Source organism: Ceratocystis lukuohia (genome assembly GCF_044167205.1).
Source record: "Ceratocystis lukuohia strain C4212 chromosome Unknown Supercontig1_pilon, whole genome shotgun sequence".
NCBI lineage: Eukaryota > Fungi > Ascomycota > Sordariomycetes > Microascales > Ceratocystidaceae > Ceratocystis > Ceratocystis lukuohia.
Window position 1 is genome coordinate 3,017,860 of NW_027263520.1, and position 13,422 is coordinate 3,031,281.

Sequence of the window (13,422 nt, forward strand, 5' to 3'; positions counted from 1 at the left end):
ACAGTGTCTATGGAAGAGCATAACACTTAGTTTCAATCGATTAGATGTTTTGTTGCGTTTTTATGCTCTGTTTTGTCTCGAGGGTCGATATTTTTGGTGCGTTCGCATAGTTGGTGCATTCGCTTATCATTGACGTTATTGGATTTTGCACTACTTTTTTGTAACCTCAACGCAGAAATACTATGTCTGTTACTGTCCCCTGAGCGGCACATATTAGAATCTACTATGATATATGGAAATCACACCTCACCATTGTGCAACGCAGCATGGTGTTGGGGCGTGAGTTCCACCAAAGGTTCCATGAGAAAAGGGAAGTTCTAACATTTGATGTCGAGCAAGAGAAAACAAAACGTCTAAAAACTACTTGGTGATTCACCTCTAGGTGAAAACAGAAACTCAAAAATACCAAGACAGGAAACAACAACCCCCGCTTAAAGGCCTAGAAGACAACTTGGCTATAAAAGCCAATTGTAAAACCAAAGCCCCGAAAAAGAAATGTGGGAAAACGCCGTGAGAATGCGTTTTAATCCGCCCCGATTCGCCCTCAAAAATAAACCAGGAAAAATGACACATACACAACATGAAAGCACAGTACGCCTAGCAGAAAAAAAAATAACATAATCCATGAAACCGCTGCAAAGCCAAGGGCCTCTCAGAAAGTTGTTGCATATGCGGCCGTCATGGCCTTTGATGCTCCTGCAACTTGTTTCTGGCGCTGCTTTTGTGCCCATTCACGGCTGGCTTGACGAGATCGTTCAGCCGCTTCTTCGCGTGCTATTTTGGCAGCGAGTTCCCGTTTCTTCCGCTCCTGTTCCTTGTTGCGCATAAATAGACTATCTTGCGCAACAATTTGCTTTCCGCGCTGGCGTTGCATGTTGATGTCCTCCACCGAGATGTTGCTAGTTTGGCCGATAGTAGAGGTTGATGTAGCCCTACTAACTTGTCCCATAGATGGTTTGTGTTCTAGGTTGCGGCCGCGTGGAGTCTCTGAGCCTGGCGTTGATGATCTCGGTGTTGTACGGCCCTGAGCCGTCAAAATCGATGCCCGCTTTGGTGTTTGACGGCAATTCTCGTCCCCGTCAGACGACTTGCCCTGCCGCATTCTGCTAGAAAGCGTCTCGCGAGGATACCGGCCACCGCCAAAGATGCTAGCTGGGATGGGCCTGGCTTTGAACTCGCGCGCTTTGCGCTCCTCTTCCTCTTGGCGTCGAAGTCTTTCCTCATGTTCAAGTCTCTTGCGTCTTGAGATAGCCTCCCCGGGAAGCTCAAAATTAGGAATAGTCAAACGTTTGGTCGATTTGACCCTATGCAATGAGGGCGTTGAAACACGTGGGGATGGTGTTTTTTGCGTGGGCGACTGGTGGTCCTGCTCTTGCTTCGCTGCTAAACGAGCTTCTTTTTGCTCCTTTAGTCGACGGCTCACAGCAACACCAGGAAGCTCAAACGTGGAAGTGGTGATAGGCCTAGTAGATTTGGCGAGGGGCTTGGGAGGCAGAAGACTATTCGGGCGAGCCACCATGCTACGTCTTTTCGCTGCCTTTTCGTCGCTCTCAGCCGAAGGCAACTTTTCATCTTCTTTCTTGAGTGACAATGAACTGCTTCTCCGCACTTTTCTCTGTAGCTGAAAACCAACAGCTTTAGATCTCCCAAGGGTTTGGTGCTCCTGTCTCGCGCCGATAGGTGATAGTTTGGCCGCAGATTTCGAGCTTGAGGGAGCCTGGGGTAGCATTTCCGAAGTCTTATCTTGCGAAGGAGTCATTGCATGGTTGAATTGAGCGCCAAGAGCTTCGATGTCTTCCTCTAGCCTGTCTATTGCTTCAACCGAGTCTGCAACGCATGAAGAGGCTCTCGGGGGATGACTGGAAACAGGTGTTTGCAGAGTAGGAGACATGGAAACAGACATCGTAGAGGTTTGAATAGTAGTATCCTGAGATACTGGCTGCATCTGACCAAGGATTTTGTTGTCAAGGATGGAAGAAGGCACGGCCTCGGCGTACGGAGGCGGCTGATCTTCGTGCTCGATAGGAACAGGATACACTTGGGCGTAGGGATATTCAGATGGAGCTTCCTTCATGCGTTGAAAGATAAGAGGATGCTTTCTTAGGATATCGTGATGAGTCTCCAATCTTGTGGCTATAATGGATATGATATTAGCAAAACTTGAATCTCGCTTACTACCACCACTAGCAACGTAAGTGCTAGCACCTGCATGTGCGTCTGGACGGCAATCTTTTGTAGCAATCTGATCAGACCCAGGAACCTGAGTCTCGGTCAACCCCTTCAACAAACTAATACCGTAGACTAGCGTAAATAGTTTGTCGTCGTCGGCATGTTTCAAGACTACGGCATCGGCATCGGCAATGCGATCAAGATGACTGTTTTTGTCGTACACAGGCACAGCAAGCACTGCCTGAAACTGACCTGCAGTATGGCGTTCAAATTGACCGTGAATGTCTGAGGAAGGCTCAGGTAGATCGCCTTGATTCCCGATGGATATAGGGCGGAGATGATGGTCTTTGAAAGAGATAGGGGGGTAAAGTTGTGTTAGTTATGACTGTCTTTAATGCTTATCACAAAAGATAAAACTCACCAAGTCCGAGCAACAAGCTGGGCGAAGCGGGACGAGGGACTTCAAAGGACTCGACTGTACTACAGGATAAAGAGCCAGAAGACACCCGACTACTTGCTGAAAGAATGTATTTGCGGTGATCAAGACGATGTGAAAGTGGCACAAGGCTCTCTGCACTAAGATGTGAAGTGGAGTGTGTGTTGCGGAGTGAATGATAGCTGGTGCCAATGTCTAGATTTTTGATGCCATCTAAAATATCTTGATCAAGGGTGCCGTCGACACGCGATTCAAAAGGACGATGATCCCCGTTATCGTTATTTTCGCGACTGTCCCAGGAACAATAGCTAAGGGGACTTACACAGCGGCTAGATTCAGGAGAATAAGACGAACTATCTTCGAACTCGATGAGGACTGAGAATGGAGCAGTGTCTCGAGAATTGGGAGTAATAGAGTCCATGGTAAGAAAGAAAAGCAGAACAGTCTGGGCGGCCTGTCTGTTTATTTGGAGGGTCGGGGCCACGGAGCTTGACTAGGTGACTAGGCGTTCGGGAGCTGCTTTTCTTTTTTTTTCCTCTTTCTTCTCAGGAACACGGCCAAGACCCCTCCTTCAATGCTAAATGCAGGAATCCCAAGGTTGATTCCAGGGGCCCCTATATCCAAAGGCCGGCTTGAGGGGGGGGGGGGTGGGGTAGGTAATTTTATAGCACCACGTTTTAACAAGGCCTGGCCTAGTCAGTGGTGCGGTTTGGCGCAAGTTGTAAAGTTAAGGGGATTGGTGTGAAGCAAGGCCAAATCGGAATAAGCCAATGACGAATTGGAGTTGGAACTTCAAACACAGACCAGCAATGGACAAATGAGGGTTGAGAGCCAAAATGTAGGCTAATTGCGAGAGACTATGAATGTGATGATGCGGAAATAGCGTGGGCTTGACTTTGAAGATAGGCCACTAGAAACAATACCATGTAAAGAAAAAAAACAAGTTCGAAACAATAACAAGTTGAAAATCCGTGATACTCGTAAATAAAGACTCCTAAGAGATGTTTTTTTTGTGGAAAGAAAATGAAAAAAGAGAGTGGAATATGGGGGAGAGAAGAGAAGAGAGGAGTGAAAAGGAGAGAAGAGCAAAGGGCAAGAAGAGGGGAAACGTTGAGATACCCAAATCAATCCAAAGACAACAGAAACAACGAAGCGTAGAGTAACAAGGCAGGAGATCATAAAAGAAGAAAGAACAGGAGCCAAAAAGCAAACGGGCTACTAACTCAATATTAGAAGGTGCGCTAGTTATCGTTTGCTGCTGCTGCTGCTGCTACTTGCCTTGAGCAATCTTCTTACCCTTCTTGCTCTTTACTGCTATCGTTTGTGCTTTCCTTTTCCTTGATAACAATTAAATTAAAGGGAGGAATGACCTCTGAACACGGAATTACGAGTTGATGTGGTGGGTAGTTTCCTTGCATTTCAGTCTTGTGAGAGCGAAGAGAAGACCTAAACTATACCCCATCATATCTCTTGTTTTGTTGTGTTGGTGCTACTGCTGTTGTTGGAATGGCAACCACACAAGTCGCGGCAAGTAACTACTGTTTTCAATCAACATGTCTCATATCACACGTGAGCATGTCACGATTACCTTATGATACTGCTGTGTGGCTTTAGTTTCCCTTGGGATCTTTTGGTTATCCTCAGCGACAGCCCTCCCTTCATAGACATTTGCAATTGCCTACGCTCAAAGTTCCGGATCTGGGAGGCTGACCATTTGACCTCTTCTTCCTTTTACTCCCCTCTTTTAACTGTACCGTGCACAGCCATTACTTCATTACTTTCTTACATGGATCCACTGCTTTCCCTTGCCCAATCAGGGGCTGGAATTAGTGCCCTAGCCCTGCATAAACCAGAGCATGGCTTTAATCTCGAATTCATGCATGGTGATGCATCTCCTCATCCTGCGAGGTGAAACCAAGCCGGGTATTTTCACTGTTGAATATAAAAGGCCAATCCTGAGAAGGGGGTGATTTAGGCAAACATATGTAAGGCTCACTAAGCCCTTGATGCTTCGTACTTATTAGAAACTAAAATATCAACAAATTGATGGCCGCTACTCGACTAGATATTAACACCCATGTTGTCCATAATCTGCTGTCTCATAGTTCGCCTTTGACCAGCTTCCCCGTTCTGGCGTTGAGCCCCACTGGACGTCGCCGTTGCGGTAGAATCTTCACCTTCAAGCCGCCGTCGGAGGCCCTCAAACTCGGCTCCTCGTTTGTGGTGGGCAAGACCAACCATCCAGCCAGGAAGTCTCCATTTCACCAGGGCGGCTGGCATGAAGTCCTTCCATGCATATCCAATGATCCAACCCAAGATGGCACTCAGTATCGATCCAGGCATCTGAAGCATAGCCAGTTGCATAGCGAGAACATAGCGGTATGATTTGTCAGACAGTGTGACGCCTGTTAGTGGCGCAGTGGCCGTAGATGTATCGCTCTGCATGGCCGAGACACGATACTGGTAGAGATGAGGTACTAAGAGATGATACTGCGCTAGAATCGAGAAGATCACTGGTGTAGGACCAGCTGGAAGATAGTTAAACGCGCCGCCAGTCACTAGTTTCATGAAGAAGGCCAGGACAAAGGGCGGGATAACGGCAGTGAACATGGAGGTTACCAACACAAAAGACTATGCGAATGCAGATTAGATTAACGTTCCGTAGTTTGAGAATAATGAAGACCAACAATTACAACTTACAGCATATTTCCGAGAGCCCCATATACGCTCAACTATGCGCATATTATAGAGAGTCATGCAGGCAAATAACACTTCTGACGAGTTGCTGTAACTCAGCTGGTAAGTGAAGAGGCGCCAGAACTGGCCATACCGCCATAGGTGAGGGTCAATCAGAATGTAGAAGTAGTGCTTAGCGTCAAATAGGCTAGCTGCGATGGAGGATGTTACTAGGCCTATGACCATGAATTTGGTCACAGGGGTATTGGTAAAGGACATCGTGATGGTAAAGTTTACTGTAGAAGCTAGGGGATCTTTTTGTTCTTGCCTATTGACCAGATTTCTAAGTGAAGAGGTGATAGGAACCGCGGAATTAGATAGGAGTGAGTGACTGATGAATGCTGATTTGTCTTGTCTAGCTCCTGGCCGTGTCTTTGATATCACAAAGTTGTAAGAGAGTGGGAGAGGGGCGACGAAAAGCGACGGAAAAAAAGTACATAGATAGAGTTTTATCAAGAACCAGAACGCCCACGCAAGAAATTCATCCCTGAAGAAGCACCAGGCTTGAGGTAAGAGTTTTTTTGGAGTGGTGGTGATAAAAACAACGACACTACAGTCGCATAGGGGATGGACTTTCATAAACATCACAAAAAAGGACAGCTTTGAAGTCCTGTGTGATGACTAATTGCTTAGTCAAATACTAGACACTGATGATTTCATGGATTTTCTTGCAAGGCTAGCAACTGCTACAGTCGTCGCAATTAACTAAGCCACCCACTTTAAGTGGAGCCTGTATGGCTTGGGAGCTCCATAAGATTATGCCTTGTTTACGTCCATTTACGACCATCTTGTCCACACTGCCCACTTCATATACTAGCCAGCAGCATTTGAAAGCAACTCAGAGATTATCTTTCTTTGTGTCTTTGTTGTTCTATTAAAATACTGGCTCTTATCCGATATATTGTCTACGTTCCTCTTACCCTTAGCTCATCGTTCTCAACCTCCCTTGACAAGCCTAGGCTTGTTACATACGCACACTTCTCAAACTCCCATCAACTACCCCAGATCTTAAGCTCGTCTTTATATCTCCGGTATAAAACAAACCACTGACGTAATCGAAAAATACCACGCCTGTTTATCGAATATGTCTGATCCTTATCTCACTCATCTCGGCCGTTGGGTTAGAAGCTCTCCGCCTGTGGAATGGGCAGTTGGTAAGCTTCATGAGCTTCTCATTTGTGCTCTTCGACAGGGCCCTGTCCCGCAACATGTGGCCATCGTCATGGACGGCAACCGTAGATACGCACGCGCTCAGCGCATGGAAACTATAGAAGGCCATCATCATGGTTTTGAAGCATTGGCCACGGTAAGCAACAGCCTAGGAGCACCAAAAACACACGATGGGAATATCAAAAAAATACTGTATGCCAAAAGGTAACTAACTAGCTCGTCATCTACCCACTAGACTCTCGAGATTCTCTACAAAATCGGGGTCAAGGTTGTTACTGTTTATGCTTTCAGCATTGAAAACTTCAATAGACCCAAGTACGAGGTCGATGGCCTGATGGAACTAGCCAAGGTTAAACTGGAACAGCTTGGTCGCCACGGTGACGTTTTTGACCGCTACGGCGCCAAAGTCTGTGTCCTTGGACCTCGCAACCTGCTTCGTCCTGATGTGTTGGAAGTGGTTGAGCGGACAGTAGCCATGACCAAAGACAACAAGATGACTGTGCTGAACATTTGCTTCCCTTACACGTCTCGTGAGGAGATTACTACGGCTGTACGCTCAACTGTACAAGAATACTTGAGCCCACCACAAAAAAGCACCATGTTCTCGCCGTCTCGTATTTCTCAAAAGGTCCTGTCTAAGCATCTGGATTCGAGAGATGTTTCTTTGCCTACGATTCGTGACGCTAGCCCCGCCCCTTCTGCGCATTCCGATATCGATGATACTGCATCGACGGCTACGACTCTCCCCCCCGACTCTCCCCCTGCAGTCAACGTTCGCGGTAACAACCGCCTTCCCAATCCCGAAACGATCACCGAAGATACAATCAACAGCCACACCTACACTAGGGAAAACCCACCGCTTGATATCTTTATCCGCACCAGCGGAGTAAAGAGACTCAGCGATTTTATGTTGTGGCAATGCCATCGTGACACATACATGGCCTTCCTCTCTTGTTACTGGCCAGAGTTTGGTATGGGTCAACTCTTGCCTGTCATTTTAGAATGGCAATGGATGCAAAAGCAGAAGGCTCGCGATGAGCGCCCAATCACGGTCAATCGACCAGCTTCAGGTCGTATTGCGACGTAACGTAATTGGGAGTATGTCCGAAACTCTTGATCAGCAAGAGACAGAATACGCAACTTGAGAGCGTATCCGGGGTTTCATTGGCGTTTAATTCTGGAGTAAGATTGCTATGGAATAGTGTTTACTATTGCTTTATTTCTTTTTTTTTTCTTTTTGTCATTATTATGTTCTCTTATCGATTCTTTCTAGACTCTTTCTATTCTCTTACCAGACATTGTTTGCTGTCTCTAGAAGAACATTATCTTCTGTTATGGCGCTCTTAATATCAAATATTATCTCTACCCTCTACAAAGCTTAATGTTAAGCCCAAATCCGAGCCCAATGACGATGGTATCCTAAATTGTGCGATGTGACATTACTACAGTTCGCTGTCAGGACCGCCAATGAGGTCAATGCCGCAGATAAAATGGAGCAATGATTGTAAGATAAGATAAGATAAGATAAGATAACAGGTTTTCCACAGCGGAACTACCTCAAACGGCGGCTATTATTGGCTGAGATTGCGCCGCGCCACGCAGCCACAGTTCCAATCAGGGCCTAGTGGGCATCCAAACCTGCAAAAGAAGCCGGCCAGAGAGCCAACAGAGCAAAGAAAAGGCGCCATAAACGGAGTGAGACAAGGTTGAATTTAGAAGGGCAAAAAGAGCCAAAGGCACGGCCAAAGAGTTGTTTCCAGCCTTTTTTTTGCTTCTTTACTTCAGCAACATCCATCTTCTGTGTCTTGTCTCTCTGCATTTGCCTGTCTATCTTATGCTATGAGCGCTGTCTAAAGCCAGGTCGTTTCTCTATCGCCATCAGCGCGCTTGTGACACTATTTTAATTTTACTTCTCTTTGTCTTTCTGTGTTTGCTTTAGCTCGATTTCGTTGCTGGGCTCAACTGATCGTGGACAATTTACTTCTTGCTTTTTCCTACTCCTGTTGACTCTCACGTCCTCCTCTGGCTTCTCTCTCTATCCTCTACCTTTTTTCTTGACCGTCCTCGACAACTCGCCCGCCTACGCGTATACGCATTCTCTGCGTTCTCGGCATTTTCCCTATTCCAATGAAATCTGCCAGACCCCCCACCTCTACCACCACTACCCCTACTGTCGCCGTGACACCTAAGCCTGCAATCGCATCTTCCTCCTCGACCACGCAAAGCCGTCGCTCACAGCCTGTTCGACAAGCGCGAATGAATCCCCCCCGATCCCAGCGAGGCATGGCCAACAGCACACCTGCCGGCCGAGACGGCGACTCGGATCCGTCTGACCAGTCCATTAACATCTTCCCTGCCGTAAACTACCTTGCTGACTCGCTCTCAACATTGCCTAAAGAGCTTATTCGCCACTTCACCCTACTAAAGGAAGTTGATGCTAAGATTTACGCGCCTGAAGAGACCCTTTTCAAGCTCACAGATGCCTGCTATACGGCTCCTATGCCTCAGTGTAAATCTTTACCTCCTAGTATCCCCGAACGGACACAGGGTATTGTCGCCGGTGGTGAAGCCCTCCACAACCTCGAACCAACTCCGATCCCAAACACACTTGGTGGTGCTCCTGACGACCCCGACTATCGCGCCAGTCTTTATTCCTCTCAGAATCTTGAACGACGCCAGTTGTTTGCCAATACAGCGGCCCAAATCAAGGAGATGCTTGTAGCGCTCGAGGAGAAAAACCACGTTATATCCACCGCTAACGATGCGCTCCAGAAGCAGCTTGCGCGCATGGATAACGCGTGGCCTCATCTAGAAGGCGAGTTCTGTGATGAGGCTAAATGGGGCAATGTCAACCACTGGGCTTATCCTGAGAATCGTACTAAGGAAGGCCGCCGGAAGGATCATGCCTCAGCCACTACTCTAGCTGCTGCCGAGGAAGCTGCTGCGCGTAGTGATGCCCGGAAGCAAGCTGTCCAAGCGAAAAAAGACAAAAGGCAACAGCAGCAACAGCAGCAGCAGGAAGCCGATTTTGAAGAGGGTAAAAAATCAAAAGCACGTCGAGCCCCCGACTCTTCGGCCTCCAATGCTCTGACAACTACATCAGTTGGGCTCGGCATCTCGTCTAGCTCCGCTGCCAACGGGACCTCGACAACTAAGCGACGCAAAGCTGAAAAGACGCCGACATCGAACGGAGCTATTACAACAGAGAAAACCACGGCCACCACTTCTAATGCATCCAAACAAACAAAGCCCCCTGCTAGTTTGGCTATAAATGGCCTCGATGGCACAAGAAAAAGAAAGGCGACCTCCTCGGCCACAGCGCAGCCCAAGAAAAGGTTTGCTTTACATCCGCCTCTTTCGGCCAATCTATCACTAACACACCATTTCTTTTCAATACAGTCGGAACGGCGTTGGCGCAAGTGCCTCGGCTATTTCATCGCCAGTTCTCGGTGCTCTACCAGATCCCAAGACTACCTCGGCCCGCAACTCGCCTCAACCCACATCTAATCCACGCCCCGCCGCTCCTCGTGGACGCCAAAACTCCACCACATTAATACCCACAGACAACAGCAAGACCGCCCGACCTACCGCCTCACAAAAAACAAATGGTACGGGCCCTCTTACTCCTGAGCCCGGAACTACCCCCGCCAATTCGCTAGTAGCTCGGCCTGAGATCAAAAAGGAAGGTGATGTCCATGAGCCACGCGCCTCCATGGCAAACGGCTCTCCACGTAAGCGCGACACATCGCTTTCGCATGTTGATGAGATGGCTGGTCGGAGTAATACGACTACACCGGTTTTACCATCGACTATGCCCACATCAACAACCAAGAGCGGGCGCGTTAGCAAGCCTTCAACGCCAGCTCTGGCTACATTTCAAGAGACTTCAGTGCGCTTGCGAGCATCGCGTAGCAGTGATAGTAACAGCGATAAAAATACGAAACGCAAGAAAGGCTCAACACCACTACAGGCGCAGACCGTGGTGGAAGAAGAGGAGAAAGCAGCTGCAGCTACAGCTAGTGATGCAGCAGTACAAGAAGATGAGGATATCGAAGACGCTAATGAGCCGACGTACTGCTTCTGCAATGGCGTTAGTTACGGTGCTATGGTGGCTTGCGATGCAGATGATTGTGCGCGTGAGTGGTTCCATTTGGAGTGTGTGGGTCTCAAGGTAGCGCCCAAGACAAATGGTAAGTTCTATCCCCAATTACGGCTCTACCTATTTCTTTTATAATCTACATCTGCTAACTTTGATGGATGATAGCAAAATGGTACTGCAATGATTGTAAAGAACGAATGAAGCCAGGCAGCAAGAAGACCTCACGGTAATTAGGGCATTGTGGCTTCTACATTCCCTTTTTTTTGTTCATTTCTCTTCTTCCTCTTTGAACACTCTTAATCCAACTTGTGGGCTTCTTTTTGATCGTACCGAACCAGGCGGTATACATGTTCTCTGTTTTTATTACTTCTTTTTCTCATGGCACTTCTTCAATGTAGCTCTTCCTTCATACCTGTCCCATGGTCACTTATATTATTCTGCCGCCCCTCCTGTTGCTGGCTGATTGCAGTCTTGCTGCTCGTCTTGGTAGACATGGTGGTGCTATTATGGAGGTTCTTTTTTTCTTGTGATATCTCAAGCGTAATAAATAAAAGTCTCAGTATTGTTTTGTCTGTACACATGATTGCTCACTTTGTGCTTCATAAGAGTAGTTGTGTGATTGAAACGATGACGTCGCCAGCATTTGGGGGTGTCACTATTAGGGTTTGTGGATGTCAATTTATCTTACTCACGATGGGGATGAATAAACCGACTTTTCAAACTCGGATGGAATTTCACAAGACCCTGGTTTCTAGCCTCAAGCTATGTGACGGCCCAATAAAACAACCCTATAGGCACCAAATCGCGTAGGAAAAACTTTGGTATACCTGCTGCCCAATAAGCAAGGCTAACATTCATGTTCATGTTCATGTGACCTTTGATTTTTCTCACTTCTCTCCATGGCTTCCCCGAAAACAAGAGGGCGGTGCTTGTAGCGAAGTAGAAAGTAGGAGAGCCTCCCTTGGCTATCTCCAACTTGCACATTACGTCTCCCCAGCAGTCTGGATACTCTGAAGAGACAAGCTCTCCTAAAGGCGGTTCTATGTTTCGCTTTGCAACCTGGCCCTGGGGGCTGGAACCTGAGACCTGGGTAGGTTTAGAGGGGAACTCCAAATATGCCAAAACTTGTCGCTCCTTTATTCTTCTCTCTTCTCAATAGATCAGGTCTGGGCTTGTCCTGTGCTCCAAGCTTGCGTGCTTAGTGTCTGTGGGGTAGAGAAAAATATGGGCACGTGATTTGAAAAATCCGGGGATAAACAGGGAAAAGAGCCTAGTGTAGTGGACCTGACTATCGTGAGATTTTTCAGAGACGAATTAAGTCTTGGTGGCTTAGATGTCGCTTTGTGCGTAATTTCATTGGGTTAATGAAAACAAGGTCTCATTTCTGCAATTGCAAACTGTAGCTGTAACTGTTGAACAAGCCAATAGACCCCACCCCAGTCTTACCCAACATGTGGATGGATTCTTAAGACACAGCAAGGCAACAAAGCCCAATGGCTCTGCACTGCTCATATGCAACGCCGTGGAATTCTATGACTGATGGAAACCTGCAAAAAGGAACTTTTTCTTTTCCCCGTCTCGCAAACTGAGATCCCCCTACATCACCCGTACCCGCAACGCGGTGAAAGCACGCCTGGGAAGTTGCCCCTTCTTTGGCATGGCTAGCTTACTCTCTCATGTCTTGTATAATGTACATAACATACGTGTACACATTAACCTGCATAGCGTGTGCCTATAAAAGGCTGCTTGTGGATTATCGTGACAAAGTGAAACTCGCTGGCAAGTAGTTTTTGGAGGTTTCTTTGGCTAGAAGTTGGAGAAAGCCCTTTGTTCATGTTTTTAGCAAGAGCCTCCAAAAATAGAACGTTGGAGAATTTTGTAGTAACTGCAATACTAGGCTCTGGGGAAAGAACCTCGACAAAAAGTTTTCCGAGAGAAGTAAGAGGAAACAGAAGACCTAGCAATTGCTCATCACGAGGTGTGATCACGGCCTAGGTCGAATTGCTGTTAGGTAAAAGAAGTTGACCTGTGCGTTTGTATCACCAGCGAATAGGTCCTGTGCGAGGGCGGTTTGACATGCTGTTAACGTGTCTCATGGAAGGGTGTAAGACAGATTCAAGGCCCCCTCCCTCTCCCCCCTTTTTTTGGCTTGAGGCTGATGGTAGGCTCACCTCTCCTCGTTGTTTACCTAACATCGTCAAGTAATGCTGGGGTCCCAAATTCCTGGACTGCGTATAGTACAGTAGCCAGTAAGAAGCTGCCGCCGTCTCACCAGTTTTGCCTCTTTGGGACCAGGCAAAAAGAGAAGAGAAAATCCCCTTGATGTCACATGGTGAGGAAAGTTAGGCAAACATGTCCCTGTTTATATATATTTCAGTATATTACACATGCATACACGATCTGAATTGCTCTCCAACAGCGATGATAATAATATACGATAAATCTTGAAAAAGAAATGGGAGAAAACTAGAACAAGGCCTAGTTAGTCATGTGACAGTGAGAAATAATACAAGCCAATCCGGGCCAAGCTTGTTTCACTTTGGGTAATAGGTTGCTGGCTACTGGGAGCTTGCCAGTGTGTAGAAGCTGATGAGTAAACAGATGAATTACCGACTTCTTGTCGTAAGTACGAGAGTAATACAAGTTAAGTGCGATGCCGGCGGCCCAGGAGCTCATTTCTAGTCTTACATGCGTCAACAATAAGATCGACTTTGACAGTGACAGGGGAGTCGAGCAAGCAGCGGGTGGAGCGGAGTCCGGAAAGAGGTAAAAAAAAAAAAGAGAAAGCCTAAGATCCTGGGGTGGGACATTC

At 47.2% G+C, this 13,422-nt stretch overlaps 4 protein-coding genes across 4 annotated transcripts; 2 read left to right on the forward strand and 2 right to left on the reverse strand.

The window, feature by feature from the left end:
* Positions 1–652: 652 nt before the first annotated feature.
* Positions 653–3,026, reverse strand: HOO65_010755 (uncharacterized protein; the record flags this gene model as incomplete). The annotated part of the gene is made up of 3 exons (XM_071005500.1): positions 653–2,133; positions 2,176–2,421; positions 2,591–3,026. 3 exons carry the CDS (start codon positions 3,024–3,026, stop codon positions 653–655), a joined length of 2,163 nt encoding a protein of 720 aa, XP_070862577.1.
* Positions 3,027–4,666: 1,640 nt separating this feature from the next.
* Positions 4,667–5,560, reverse strand: HOO65_010756 (DSC E3 ubiquitin ligase complex subunit 2; the record flags this gene model as incomplete). Its single annotated transcript, XM_071006077.1, has 2 exons — positions 4,667–5,236; positions 5,306–5,560. 2 exons carry the CDS (start codon positions 5,558–5,560, stop codon positions 4,667–4,669), a joined length of 825 nt encoding a protein of 274 aa, XP_070862578.1.
* Positions 5,561–6,425: 865 nt separating this feature from the next.
* On the forward strand, positions 6,426–7,598 carry HOO65_010757 (Dehydrodolichyl diphosphate synthase complex subunit SPAC4D7.04c; the record flags this gene model as incomplete). Its single annotated transcript, XM_071005959.1, has 2 exons — positions 6,426–6,647; positions 6,747–7,598. 2 exons carry the CDS (start codon positions 6,426–6,428, stop codon positions 7,596–7,598), a joined length of 1,074 nt encoding a protein of 357 aa, XP_070862579.1.
* A 1,040-nt stretch (positions 7,599–8,638) lies between these two features.
* Positions 8,639–10,840, forward strand: HOO65_010758 (Transcriptional regulatory protein PHO23; the record flags this gene model as incomplete). Its single annotated transcript, XM_071005538.1, has 3 exons — positions 8,639–9,846; positions 9,911–10,701; positions 10,803–10,840. 3 exons carry the CDS (start codon positions 8,639–8,641, stop codon positions 10,838–10,840), a joined length of 2,037 nt encoding a protein of 678 aa, XP_070862580.1.
* Positions 10,841–13,422: the final 2,582 nt, after the last annotated feature.